Source organism: Sinocyclocheilus anshuiensis, unplaced genomic scaffold (genome assembly GCF_001515605.1).
Source record: "Sinocyclocheilus anshuiensis isolate Anshui unplaced genomic scaffold, SAMN03320099.WGS_v1.1 scaffold187, whole genome shotgun sequence".
Lineage (NCBI taxonomy): Eukaryota > Metazoa > Chordata > Actinopteri > Cypriniformes > Cyprinidae > Sinocyclocheilus > Sinocyclocheilus anshuiensis.
Genome location: NW_015552537.1, coordinates 571,643 through 585,840, shown reverse-complemented (window position 1 = coordinate 585,840; position 14,198 = coordinate 571,643). Strand labels below are relative to the sequence as shown.

At 42.4% G+C, this 14,198-nt stretch overlaps 1 protein-coding gene and 1 long non-coding RNA gene across 6 annotated transcripts in view; one reads left to right on the top strand and one right to left on the bottom strand.

Annotated features, from left to right (window-relative positions):
- Positions 1 to 952, bottom strand: part of LOC107663799 (uncharacterized) — a 16,643-nt gene extending 15,691 nt beyond the window's left edge. The window contains exon 1 of the long non-coding RNA XR_001631383.1: positions 879 to 952. This is a non-coding gene — a long non-coding RNA (uncharacterized LOC107663799). The remainder of the gene's footprint in view (positions 1 to 878) is intronic.
- Positions 1 to 14,198, top strand: part of cdkal1 (CDK5 regulatory subunit associated protein 1-like 1) — a 243,364-nt gene that overhangs the window by 122,488 nt on the left and 106,678 nt on the right. For all 5 annotated transcript variants that reach the window (XM_016454129.1, XM_016454125.1, XM_016454128.1 and 2 more), the window contains exon 8: positions 3,084 to 3,187. In XM_016454129.1, coding sequence (XP_016309615.1) covers positions 3,084 to 3,187 — 104 coding nt within the window. The remainder of the gene's footprint in view (positions 1 to 3,083; positions 3,188 to 14,198) is intronic.

Here is a 14,198-nt window from a genome sequence, read left to right as displayed (position 1 = left end):
AGCGTGTTAAGCTCCAGGTTGTTAAGACTGCACCAGACAGCCAGCTCTTTAACCTCCTGTCTGTAAGCAGACTCGTCTCTGTCTTTGATGAGGCCGATGACTGTAGTGTCGTCTGCGAACTACAGGAGCTTGACAGAGGGGTCTTTAGAGGTGCAGTCGTTGGTGTAGAGGGAGAAGAGCAGTGGGGAGAGCACACATCCCTGAGGGACACCAGTGCTAATTGTGAGAGTCCTGGATGTAAGTTTACCCATTGAAAAACTGGTGCTGGCCCACCTGAAGGACATCACTGGACCCTTGCTGGATCCTCTTCAGTTTGCCTACAGAGCAAACAGGTCTGTGGATGATGCAGTCCCATGTTGACTGCATCATCCACAGACCTGTTTGCTCTGTAGGCAAACTGAAGAGGATCCAGCAAGGGTCCAGTGATGTCCTTCAGGTAGGCCAGGACCAGTCTCTCAAGTGACTTCATGACCACAGACGTGAGAGCGACACTGTCTGTAGTCGTTAAGTCCAGTGATTTTGGGCTTTTTGGGGACCGGAATGATGGAGTATGTGAAGCAGCAGGGAACTTCACACAGCTCCAGAGATCTGTTGAAGATCTGTGTGAAGATGGGGGCCAGATGGTCAGCACAGACTTGGTTACTATAGCGAAATAAACACTCATCAGAATTCAACGAGAAGGAGAAAACACTTCCCATATCTTCTATTGTTGATGTCAGAGCTTGTGTGAATTAAACTAAACTGTTGTAGCACTGTGTCGCTCCCTTGATGTCCAGTGTTCAATTTATGTCCTGTAGTAAAACCCATTGAGGAGCTCTACAAGCTTCACATGGCATGTCATGAGAGAGACGTGAGAGAGGGTTTCTGAGGGTCTTAACAATCCTGATTCACCCTTCCACAAGTGAAGGTCTTAAATCAGAGCAGAAAGTCTTCAATTCATAAAGTCATGGCATTAAATGCTGGGAACAGAGATATTCAAGCCTTAAGCTTGCTAGCTTATTTGTTTGTTTGTTTGTAAAATGAATGTAAAAGTAATACAGAGCTGCTGGAAGTTGTATTTTCAAACTCTGAAGTGTTGCTAATGCAAGACATTTACATTTAGAGACCATCATAATGTATTTTGTTCCATTTGATTTATTCCTTAGATTTTCTTTACTTGGTCTTAAAAAGGTTAAATTTATGTTCATCAGACGTGCAGAATCCCTGGTGCTCCTGGTGATAGCATGCATTTTAAGATGCAGCGATTGTTTCTGTGCTCATGCATCTACCGATAATGAAATCACGCAGCACCTGCATCAATAAACAATCACACCCTGAATGTTTCAGATCTGCTCAAATGTGCCTGTATCTCAGCGTATTTAATTCTAGTTTCGACATTATTTGTTCTTCAGGTAGTGAGCCACATTTTAGTTTTTGACCACTGAAAATGTGAACAATTTACCAATTTACTCATGGAGCAGCATTAAGATCTCCATATGTCTGGGATTGAACCATCGAGGGCCTTTAAAATGAAGATACCAGAAGAAAAGTTTGTTAAGAACCAGAATCTAAAGGGATATTAAGATATCTTTAATACTTCTTGAGTTACAGGCATGTAAACCTGAAGCAAAAAAAAAGTGCTTTTTACCATTTTTGAACTGTCACCGTTGGCACATAATGAAACAAAGATTGCTAAAGTCAACAGATTTTACTAAAAGACCTACAGAACCAATCTCTGTGTAAAAATAATATCATGATGCTGCCCACTTTCTAAAGTCGTTTCAGGTGAAAATTGTCATTTTGACCCCCTCTACAAAATAATGGATTATTTCGGCTTTCATCACTATTTATGTTTGTCTTTCTACAGAAAAAAATTTGAACAAAATCAAAAATTTGAGCTGGGTAAGTTTCTGAAATTTGGTAGATTTGACACGGAATGACCCTATTATAATTTTGAGCAAAATAGTTGTGATTATCAGTTTAACCATCATGCAGCATGACTCAAATGTGACTACGTTTACACTGACTAAAAGTAGACTGACCTTTCCAGACGTGGAACAGCTCCAGCTTTAAGCCGGTAATGAGGCTCCACAGACGTGTCTGTAGCTCAGCGGCGTTGCTGAAGGGCCGGTGATGCTGCTGCTGTTCTCTAATGATGCTCTCTTCTCTGAGCTCCTGGATGGCTCCTGACTCCCGGCAGAGACCCGGCGTCTCTGCATCTGTCTGAAGGATCCAGACGGGGCTCATCGACAGTGCTGATGAAAGACGAGACGTGCTGGAGGCTCAGAGCTCCCGTCTCGGTGGAGCTCGTTCAGCAAACCAACAGCAGAAAGATTTTCCATCTAGCCCACCGTCCTCCTGCCAGACGCTCACTGATCAGCTCCGAAGCGCTTAGACAAAAGTCTCTTTACCTCTGAGCCAAACTTCTGTGGGAAAACAGCACACTTGCAGCTAAAGCGAGGCTTTGACTGGTGCTGTTTCTGCGTTTGCTGTAGTCTGGCCCAGTGAGGAGTGTCAGCGGTGAACCCCGTTCATTCTGCTCCAGTCTCTCTGAGAGTGTGATGTGTGTGTCTGACTGAGACGCAAGAGACACATTTTAGTTGAGTCTGAGGATTTTAAGTCTAGTACGGTGGAGATCATGTTTGGATTTCTCACAGTTTGTCAGTAAGAAGCAGCTTTATTCGCAGCAAACAGCGCAATCTGACACTTTCATTTGATCAGAATATCTGAGATATATAGAATAACAGAGATCACTGTGGATGTTTTCAAATCATCAAATCATTTCAAATAATTTTTCCACAGTGTAAGTGAGAGAGTATGCCAATGGTTGCCAACTAAAATACTGGGCAGAAAATATGTCTGTTTATAATAGAGAATATCTGATTAGGGTATCTGGCAACCGCAAGCATGAAAACGAATAATTTCACAGTTAGTGTTTAATGATGTGAGTGTCATCTCGTCTTTGTCATTGTCATTATTCTCATTGTATTCACAAATGAAAGTATTCTGGAGAATGATGGGTCTGCAGTCAGTGTTCAGATGTGCTGATATCTGTGTGTTTGTAACGCTCCTGATGTTTATGAGCCTCTCTCTCTGTCCCACAGCTGTCTGAACGCTTGCACGTACTGCAAAACCAAACATGCCAGAGGAGATCTGGCCAGTTACCCCATCGAGGAGCTGGTGGAGAGAGCCAGACAGTCCTTCCAGGGTGAGTCTGACCTCTGACCCCTGACCTCTGACCCCGACCAGCAGCCGTCAGTGTCTGATGATCGATCCAAGAGTGACTCACGGCATACGACCACCTGTTTAACATTTACTCTAGTACTAAATGAAACACAAAAGTTTGAGTAAGAGTGTTCAGTTTTACCAGTGCTCTTATGACGGTAACTGGAGTACTGGAGTCAGTGTCAGGGATCAGGGTAAAATCTCTTTTTATTTTCCAGTCAGCCCACGATTCCTCTCAGCCATTTGTGTGTCATGCTGTTTTATTTGTGCAAACTCCTGTAATGATGGGAATTGTTTGGGTGATTCTGCAGGCAGTTTATCGCTAAGCCACATGGTGAATAATTGTAAAGCACTAGTTATTTGGACACAAAGTTTCCTCGTGAGATGAATTTGGTGGGCGTTGTGTGTATGACAGCGGTGAAATGACGCATCAACGTAATTAATGTCTTTGATTATGTAGAGATATAGTTTTGTTTGGAATGCATTGCTGCTTGTGTTCATCTCTGATCTCCTGTCATGTTTCACACAGAACACTTCCTAGAGCAGATCACTGGCTAGTATGACAACGCTGCTTAAACTGTTGCGTTCATGCAGCAGTTTGTTTTTATGATCATGATGAACGCTTTCCAGAGCCGAACTGAACGGACACCTGCATCTTTCAGCAGTCTGCAGTGGTCAGCTAGTTATGTAAGGTGTGAGCGAACGGGACACCGGCGTGTGTGATGCTGTCATTGCTCTGAGCTGAGTGAGATTACGGTTCAGCTGATACAGATGTGTGTGTTCAAGCAGAGGAATGAACAAAACACCTGAGGAAAAGCTGTCAGTCGCAAACACTGACACTGACAATCGCAGCCATCATGGCCATTTGTATTACTGATAGATGCCTTTTAATTCTTGACACTTCATTTTATTTTATCATTTATTTATTTATTTTTTGGTAAAGTAAATATTTTGAGAAAATGTTTGAACAAAGCAAAATTGCAAATGTTATGGTTAATATTTGTTGCTAAGTTAAAGGATTAATTGACTAATCAGAAAATAATTGATGGCTTAAAGTTAATGGGTATATTAGTCGATTAGCCGGATGCGTCAGCAGCATCTCATGTCAGGAGGCCGTTAGCCGTCGTCAGGACTGAGAGAACATCGTCTCATGACTAGAGAAAGTTTGCGCCGTTTGAGCGTCAATCAGTCACGTCTGAGCTGAGTTGAGCAACATGTTTGAAAGTGTGTGTGTGTGTGGTTTCTGCTGTTCCTCATGGTGTCGCCGTAGCACATTTGCTCCACATATTTCCTCATGTTGAGTCCCCATGAGGAAACAAGCTTATAAATCCTACAGAATTCGTTTTTTTGAGAAAGTAAAAATGCAGAAAGTTTCCTGTGATGGGTAGGTTTAGGGGTAGGGTTGTTGTAGGGCAATATAAAATACAGTTTGTACAGTATAAAAACCATTACGCCTATGGAAAGTGTGTATCTGTGTGTGTCTGTGTGAGTGAGTGTGTGTGAGTGTGAGTGTGTATCTGTGTGTGTATGTGTGTATCGGTGTGTGTGAGTGTGAGTGTGTTATCTGTGTGGTTGTGTGTGTGTGTTTGAGTGTGAGTGTGTATCTGTGTGTGTGTGTGTGTGTGTATCTGTGTGTGTGTGTGTGTATCTGTGTGTGTGTGTGTGTGTGTGTGGCTTTTATCCAAAGCGACTTACAAATGAGGACAATAAAAGCAGTCAAAACTAACAAAAGAGCAACAATATATAAGTGAAAATGACAAGTCTCGGTTAGCCTAACGCAGTACACGTAGCAAAGTACACTTTCAAGTCACATGTTACAAAATAGAGAAATGTAAAATGTATATGTATGATATAAAAATAATATTTAAAATATTTTGTGAAGATATTCATAAATAGGCACTCTATATTATTGTGCAGTTTTAAGTGTATGAGCAGAAGCCTGTAGTTTCTGGAGCTCATGAAACACATTGAGCAGGTGCAGATGTTAATTAATTAGCTTAATTAGCTTAACTTAAAATATATATATATATATATATATATATTAGTCATTATGCTAACCAGTGATGTTATTAATAATCTCCTGAATGTGTCAGTTCCCTCACATCATACTGTATGTGCCTTGAGTCGGCTTGAGCTGTGATGTTCTTCTAAATCTCCTCCTGAACCAGCGCCGGATGCTGATGCTCAGCGGTGTCACCAAATGGAGGATTTATTTCATTTGCACTGAACTCTGAGCAGATTTCTATGGATTTATTCAAATTTGATGTGTAAATACAGCAGAGCGGTGGATCTGAATGATGTGAGTGCGTGCGGTTCCTCTCAGCAGGAGAGCGGGTGTGAGCTGAGGTGGATCTTGCACAGATGTTGTTTTGTGGCCATTGTCTGCTGAACAGACTCTGAAGTGACTCTCGGTCCAGTCCACTCTCTCTAGTTCCCTCCGACTGTCTTCCCACAATAATCGGTGGAGGGCTGAACATTAAGGTTTGACTGAGTTTGATCCTCCTGGTCGTAATGATGTTTGCTGCTCTTCCAGTCCTCACTTTCAAGGTGATATTTGCAGGAGGATTATTGATTGCGGCGGTAAGCGAACATATCGACAGCATGTGAAACAACCTTGTCCACTGATGTGGCACTTAAAGAAGTTGTCATTTATTTAGTGCTACTCATTTATTCATGATGGTTTGTAAGTTAGTCGGACATCAAGAAGGCCGCTTTAAGAACGAGTTTGAGTTTCGGCTCACCATGAGCTCCACTGAGTCGAGGACGAGCAGTCAGAATGCTGTCAGGACGCTGTAGAGCTCGTCTGTGGACGTGAGACTGATGAGGTCTGCTGTAAGCGGCGTCTACACTGCGGCGAGTCCAGCGAGGTTCAGACAAGGTGAAGCGTTTCTCTGGTTGGCTGTGTTTACTCGTCAGCTGGGCTCTTAGCAGTCAATGAGACACGAGTGAGGAATGATGGGCCTCAGCCTGCAAACACCTCCAGATGTTCTTCATCACACTGAGCATAAGAGCTGCAGCTGCCAGTGTTTTACATTGAAGTCACATTTATGAATGTCTGACTGTCCTTTATCAGATCATGTTTCTGAAATGTTGCAGATCTTTACTATTCACTAACGTCACTTTTCTTCATGATGTTTGACGTCAGTGTTTTGGTGATTTTTAGTGGATGTATGAAGTCAGTTCTGTGGTTCATCCAGCAAATGAATAACAGCTGTAGAAAATCACATTAACTATTAACACCATCCACTAACTAACCACAAACAATGCTTACTGTCTTCATCCTCAGCACTGCATCTAGTAGTTCTAGTAGCTGTTTAAACCCAACAAACGTCTGTCAATCAAATGTTTGCTGTGTTTGTGCATCCTTCTTTACAGCAAACAACACTTTGGTATGTCATAATATAATGCAATGCATATGTTTATAAGTGTTACAGACTGTTAACTTGGAGAAACTCTCAAATGCAGACACACACACGCACACACGCACACACTCTCACTCACACACACACACTCACACACAAACTGGCCCGCCGAGAGCCCTCGGTTCACCTCTGACGCAGATGTGCTGCTCCACACACACACACACACACACACACACACACACACACACACACACGTGTACGTACAACTGATATATGACTGCATCTGTCCAAACAAGAAGTAAGCCGGCATCTTCTGTCATTTTAGGGCATCTTGACCGTTTTCACTTCGACACACTTGTGACCCTTTTGGAGGGGTGTAATATTTTTGATGTTAAGTACTTTCACTGTCACAGTGTAATATTCAGCGTTAGTGTAAGACAGACATTGGCAGGTTGAAGGACAATGTGACTCTGGTGCCACACATACACACACACGGGACGCTTCAGCTTCTTTTGCCCTGCAGTGAACCGGACCGGAGTCACTCTGACTGACCTGTGCTGATGCTGTCGTATGTCTGTACACTTTCAGATGCCCGCTTGTGTGTGCTGCAGAAGCAGGTCTGAAGAGCTGCGGACACACTCAGTCATGATCCAGTTACACTGTAATGCATCGTGAAGTCTTGAATCATGATGTGTATCCTGATGGGTGTCGTATGGTGAATTGAGGGGGCGCTGTGCTGTGACTGTTGAAGCTGTGATGGACCCTGGCCCTGCTAGAACAAAACATGGAAGAACACGCCTCACTCCAGTTTCAATTACATGCCAGTGTAGTGACCACTGAGTAGTGCACACGTTCATCAATACTCTGGGGCACTCTGTCCCGCCGCTGGCATCCCTCGGTGCCGTTCGATGCAGTGGCTCAGAACATGTGCTGACATGCAATCACACAGCTGAAGTTTGGTTTCTGTGTGGATGAGCGCCGCCGCTGGTCCTCCAGTCGCACCGGAACATGTAGTCATCAGAGCTGGAGGAAGACAAATGGATCCGGTTCTGTCCCGGTCACGGGAGGTTTGGAGGGTCTGTGTGGCGCTGCTGTGTTGGAGGCGTGTTTGATCTCAGCTGCTGCTGGACAGTTTGAGCTCCTGAATGTTGATGTGTATGGGCTGCAGCTCTTGTTGTTTGGAGGCGAGTCCAGTGTGTTCATGTGAGTTTGTGAAGGAAATCCGTCTCGCTGTCCTGCTGGTTCAGTGATGTCAGTAACTCGTGTGTAGTTTGTAGAAGTTTCTCTTTCATTGTGGATCTTTTAGAGCCAGCCTGTCCTGATCAATACATGAAGATCAGGCTTGGCCTCCTTCTGCATGTTGAATGTACGATCAGATGTGAGTGTGCAATAGTTTAGAATACATCTTTTCGTATTCATTATCTGTGTGTTATTGCTATTTTGTCTGTACACTGGAAGTTTCTTTACCCAAGACAAATTTCTTGTGTCTAAGCATACTTGGCAGTAAATCTCATTCTGGTTCTGAGGTGGTGTGCACGTGTCTTCTGATGCTTGGCTTCCTCTCTTGTTCTCTTCTCAAGTCCCACAAGTTTCTCTCCAGCATGACTGTGTGTTAGTGGGTTGACTTTCTCCAGATTTAGCTTCATTTCGAGGTCTTCTCTCTCGAGCCGTGTGAACGTGCTCCGGGTCTTTTGGTGAGCTGGCTGCAGTCCTTGTGTGCTGAAACCACAGATCCGTAACACTGGCGGCTCCAGCGCTTCAGCTTGACCCACACACTCCTTCGGCCGCTCCCATTGGCTGGCCAGCCGCTGATGTCACCGCCAGCACCGTTCAAACATCAGAATATCTGCACCTTTCACAGCAGAGCAATCAGAGGGGCGTATTTGTCTCCTTTCCTCCCGCTGTGGTTGTGTTGAATGGGCCGCTCGTCTCACAGCAGGCTGATTGTGGATGTTGTGGTAATTCCATTTCTGCCAGGTGGCCCTTGAGTGTCGGCTGCAGGTGAAGGGATGGGCGCTGCCGCGTGCCACCTGCTCTGCCCACTCCAAAGCCTCTCCAAACACAACTGATCCTCCTGTCCTGCCCTCTGTATGTTCACATCACTTGTTCTCTCTTGTTCACTTTCCTATCACTCATTTCCCCCGAACTCTTGAGACCTGAGAGCTCTTGTGGGAACTCCTTCAGAATCCATTCGTCTGACTGAACCAGTTGTGTCTTCTGTTTCACTGCCAGTCATTTAGCTGCTGCACTAAGTGGCGTATAACACGCTATATTTTTTGTTGTATTTACCATTTTATCTTTTCATTTTATTGGATAGTGGAGAGAGAACAGGAAGTGACAGGCAGAACAGCATTGGAAAATGTCAGCACTGGATGGTGAATCTGTGTGATTCTGTAAGGCGCTGGCGGCTCCCTCTCCCGCCTCTGTATGAGTTTATTTTTAATATTAATGACACAATCAGTAGTGGTTGTTTACTGAATATCAGCATTATTGCAAATGTAATATTGATTTTATACAACAGATTTACATTTTAGAAACAATATTGTCTGTTTTTGCTCTATTTTGCAATAGACCCGTTGTGTGTCTCAGAACAACACAATGTTTCATTAATAAATATGTCAGTGTTTTTTAATTAATCTATTGAGTGAATGATTCAATGGCTCATTCATAAGGACAATGATTTGTCGCCACCTAGTTTCATATGAGGGAAAAAAATTCTACATTTTATATTTCATAACATTATTTATGCACTCGCAGTTGCAATGTAAATGCATTCATTCCACCTCTGAGCTGGATTTTGATCAGTAACAGCTTATAGTGTTATAATGTTAATTGAATATATTGAAAAAATCTAATAATCACATAAATATATATCAAGTCAAGTCACCTTTATTTCTATAGCACTTTATAAGAGAGAGGTTGTTTCAAAGCAGCCTCACAGTGATAAACAGGGAAGTAACAGAATCAGTGGTGCGAACTTCATCAAATATGAGACGAATCCAAAACCTACTGTAAAGCAGCTGTAGCAAGACAGTAGTGTCATTATTCAGCTCCAGTCAGCTCAGTGTTGATTCAGTTCATTAACTGTAAAGTTCATCAGATATAAATCAAGTCAAGCTTGCTCCTGCTCTTCTCTCTGAACTCCAGTATCATCCTGTAAACCACTTCCTGTAGCTGTTAGTCCATGGGCATATCTCTAGATGATATCACAACATGATAACCTTTTGTCAGTGGTAGCTTTGTCACAGAAATCAGCCTTCAAAGACACTAACCGTTGAGCCAAAGAATGAAAAGATCGTGTAACTTTATTTGAACAGAACATGTCATACAAAGAAAAACAAAATAATTCTACCTTGTTCATGAATTTATTTGGTCATTGCAAACTGTTTCTGTTTATTCATCATCATCATCATATTCAACCAGTTTCATGACATCAGTATCCTCCTCCTCCCTCTGATTGCTGCAGGTTTGTAGCTTGCACATTTCTGTGCACTTTAATTTGTTGGCAAGACAGGAACAGTCAGGAAGCTTGCAGGTCCGTGAACACTTGTAGGCCATAAGCTCCAGAACAGCCATTGGTGCTGGGGGCCCTGCATCCAGTCTAACATCAGCATACCTGTACAAATAAGTGGAAGATATTTCTCATCCATTTCAGTGAGGTGTCCAAATGTCTAGAAATTACCTATACATATTTATACTATATTATTATTATTATTAGAAAATGTAATTATTGTATTTATTATAAGCATACCTTTGTCATCAGTTGTCCATCCATGTCCTTTTGGTTCGGGTATGTCTGGCTGTCCTTCCAGACAGTGCCTCCAGACAGCTGCCTGGTAATTGGCACGCTGTATATGCAGCTTTAAGCAGTCCCTGCAAGGGGGAAGTAGGCTGGACTCCACTTCACCCCTTTTGGTACAGAATAGCAGGTAACGTAGATCATTGACATCACATACACTAGACGATGGTGCATACATCCTGCAGACAAATGATTCCATGTTGCTGTATAATTCCTCTGATACATCCCAGGGTGTTCCCAGGGATTTGAAGGACTCTTGGAATGTCCTGTTTCCTTTCACAAGTTTGAGAGCGGTAAGTTTTCCTCGTCCTGCAAAAGCGCTTACGCTATCACAACCCATAAAGGCATGTACCCCTATAAGAGCATCACACAGGTCATCTCCAAGGAGCTGAGCAAGGTTGCTGATGTTGATGTACCTTGTTCGATTCTGAGTGCCAGATTTCTGATAAAGGGGGCAGTTTATCTTCTTACAGCATCCAAGACAAAGGATCATGACATCCGTATCCTCAGTCACAATAACTGTGGTTTGATAGCCATTCTGGCTAGCATGATTTGCATGTAGGAGCATACGGGTATCCGCCTCCTCATGGGAAGATTTCAGCTCTTCAACAACATTCCAGTCTTTTTTGGTCAGACAATAGCATCTCTCTCCACAGGCTGCAAATAGCTGCTTGTCCTGAAGCTTTACTCTGTTCTCTACTAGCTTCCACTGGTCCACGATGAATGTTATCAAGGCTGTTTTACTGTCTGTATTACTTAACAGCTTTCTCCACTGCACTACATTGTGTCCCGGGGCAATGTTCTTCCATTGAGTGCTACTTGCTGAACCACGATTGTATCTCTCAGCATTCTTGATTAATGTTTTCCAGTACACATCAAACACCACATCTATCCGCATACTGTTTCTTCCTCTCTTGCAATGTCTTCTTCTATGAATTCTTCTATGTCTTCAGATTCTGTTTTCTCATGTTGTCATGGAACTTGGTTACAGGTGACTCTTTCTCTAAACGTTTACTTCTGAACGTCTGATATGCCTGCTCTCCAGTCTGATGAGCTTGCAGCAGATCACTGGCTATGTCTGGTGACACAGCCATTCCTGTGGAAAGACTAATGATATCAGACTGATCTGGACCTAGAGGATTTACCCAGCTTCTCTCCATAAGTTCTACAAAGGCATTTACATCTGCCATATCCTTCTCTATCCTGGGCTTCTGTAAATCTTGATGACTGAAACACTCTGTAGACTCATTCCCTGTCATGTTCCTGAGTTGCCTTAGATACTGACTTCTGTTTTCTGAAGTGAGATAGTATCTGGTGACTGCTCCAGTTTTTAGGCTGAAACCCTTGGTTCCACCCGCAGTCTGGGTGTCCTTGTTTACAGTCTGCTCAATTGTCTGGTCTACCGGAATCTTTCCAAAGGGATTGTTCCTGCCCAGCTGGACAGAAAAACCACCCTCTATAAAGTGTGCATGAACACCAGGATGATCCACCTCCAGGCGAGACATTTCAGCATAGTAGTATGTCAGATATCTGGCATAGTTTAGCTTATCATAAGCAAAACACCATGGAATGGTTGCTCTAATTGCTGCAAGATGCATCATCCACTTTCCCTCTCTTGATGCTCGAATAAGACTAAGCAAAATCTCAACTATGTCCACATAAGACATCCAGAAGGCAGACAGGGGACCATTGTTTTCTCTAAGGTAGCTGAGGAACTCATTGAATCGTGTCAGAATGCGTTGACATGAATCTTGAAAATCACATGAAATTTCAGCCGTCTTAAACTACTTCCATCTCTGCATTTCCACACACTCATCAATCTTTTTTTTTTTTAATTACTCACGAAGTTGTTATTGTATAAAACAGGTATCAAATGAAAGAGTGGACTTCACAGTGCACAGTGACGCTAGTACCTTGCTTGTAGAACAAAGATGGTCGGAGTAATCTTGATTTGAAAATGCATCAAATTAAACAAAGTTGCAATCATCGGTCATTTCTTCGCTCATTTTCACACAGCTGAGTCATAGCTGAATAAGTTGCGAAGTGCTTGTAGCCTCCAAGGGTAACACATATCAAAATAAACAGCAGGACTCACCTTTTCAGATGATGCTAGTGGCTTATCTGTACAATGACGTATGGTGGAGTAATCTGGTTTTGAAACTAGCACCAGTCGTTGTTGTTGCATAATATACTATTTCATATACAGTACATACATATTTTTTCAAATTGCTAGGTCATGGATTGTCCCACCATCATGGTTCTGATATCACCAGATTACAGACAGTCTTGCCTATCCATATCTGAAAAGATATCCCCCCAACATCAATATCTTTTGAGATAGATATACAAATATAACAATTTAATAGATGCAAAAAATAGTTTTCTTTAATATGAAGGCTAATATAAAAACGTATACAACAAATATCATGTCAAATTATGGCAGATCTGGATAGCCCTGACTGTCCTGAAAAAATCAACATATAGCATGTATGGCTACCTCTTACAATAGACTTCATACAAACCTGCTGTGCAGATACTGTAGGACGAACGCAAAATCAGCAAAAATAATGATTGTCCCAAAAGATTAGTAAAGCTACTCATTTGAAATGGTTACCATGTTTCAAAGTACTTATATGGACTCTACAAACAAACTGGTACCAAAGAGATTTTGCCACCTTAGGTGGTACCAAATTCTGGCTTGGCCCATGGACTATAATGGCAATTTTATGATTGTTTTATATACTACAAACAATCAATTTTCTGCACAGAATAAGGTAGAAAATATACTTTATAGTTTCTGTACTGTAATAAATATGTCAATTAGCACTGCATCATTCATAATTATTTATTTATTGTGTTTATTGTCTTAACGTTTCAGTTCATTCTGCTTTTTATACAGCTGCAGTTATAGCCTGTCACGTCAATTCTATGAGCGCGAGATCACTTCTCTTTCAGTGCGAAAACTTCTTAACTCATTTTCATAAAATAAAATGCTATAGTATTTAACTTTTCCTCTCCATCAGCGAATGATGATCCTGAAAGAAAACGCGCCCGATGTCTGTTTGCTAAAGCAACGAACGCTGCTTTCATGCATCTGATTTATCAGATAAACCTCGCGCTCTTATTTCAAGGTTGTTGTTAATGCTGTGGTTATTTTAACAGTTTCCTTCTTACTTTAAGTTAAAAGTCATTTATCATACAATGGTACTGTCAGTGTGGGTGGGGGGGGGGGGGGGGGGGGCTTCCTCTGTCCTCCAGCAGGGGTCAGCAGTGTCTCACATTGAGTTCTCTCTCTCATCAGTTCAGGGCCGCTGAGGTTCGTGTGACACACTTCTGCTCTGTGAACTCACATCTCTTCACCTCATTTCTCAGTTCTGCGGCTCATCTGCATGTCGTCTCTCTCTTACTCTGCCATTCTTTTTTCTTGTTCCTCTTTTGTGTTTGTAAGGTTGGCTCTTTTTCTTTATATCACGTTCAGCAGTACATACATTAAACGGGTGAGAATGTAATCAGTAGGGACACGAGATTTATTTATTTATAATGGCAGGGTATACATGGTAATGCAGGACATTTATGAAGTTTCATGCATATTAAATACAGTGCATGAGCGGCCATTCAGCACTTACACACGCACACACACACACACACACACTGGGGAAAATCTGTCTGTGTGTGTTTCTGTCTGAGTGTTTGTATGTGAGAAGGAAAGTGTGCAGGAAATGTGTCGTTAGATGGAATCCTGTTCACTCGTGTGTTTGTTTAACCAAGAAGTGTTTGTTTATGTTGGGGTTGTGTGTGTGTGTGTGTGTGTGTGTGTGTGTGTGTGTGTGTGT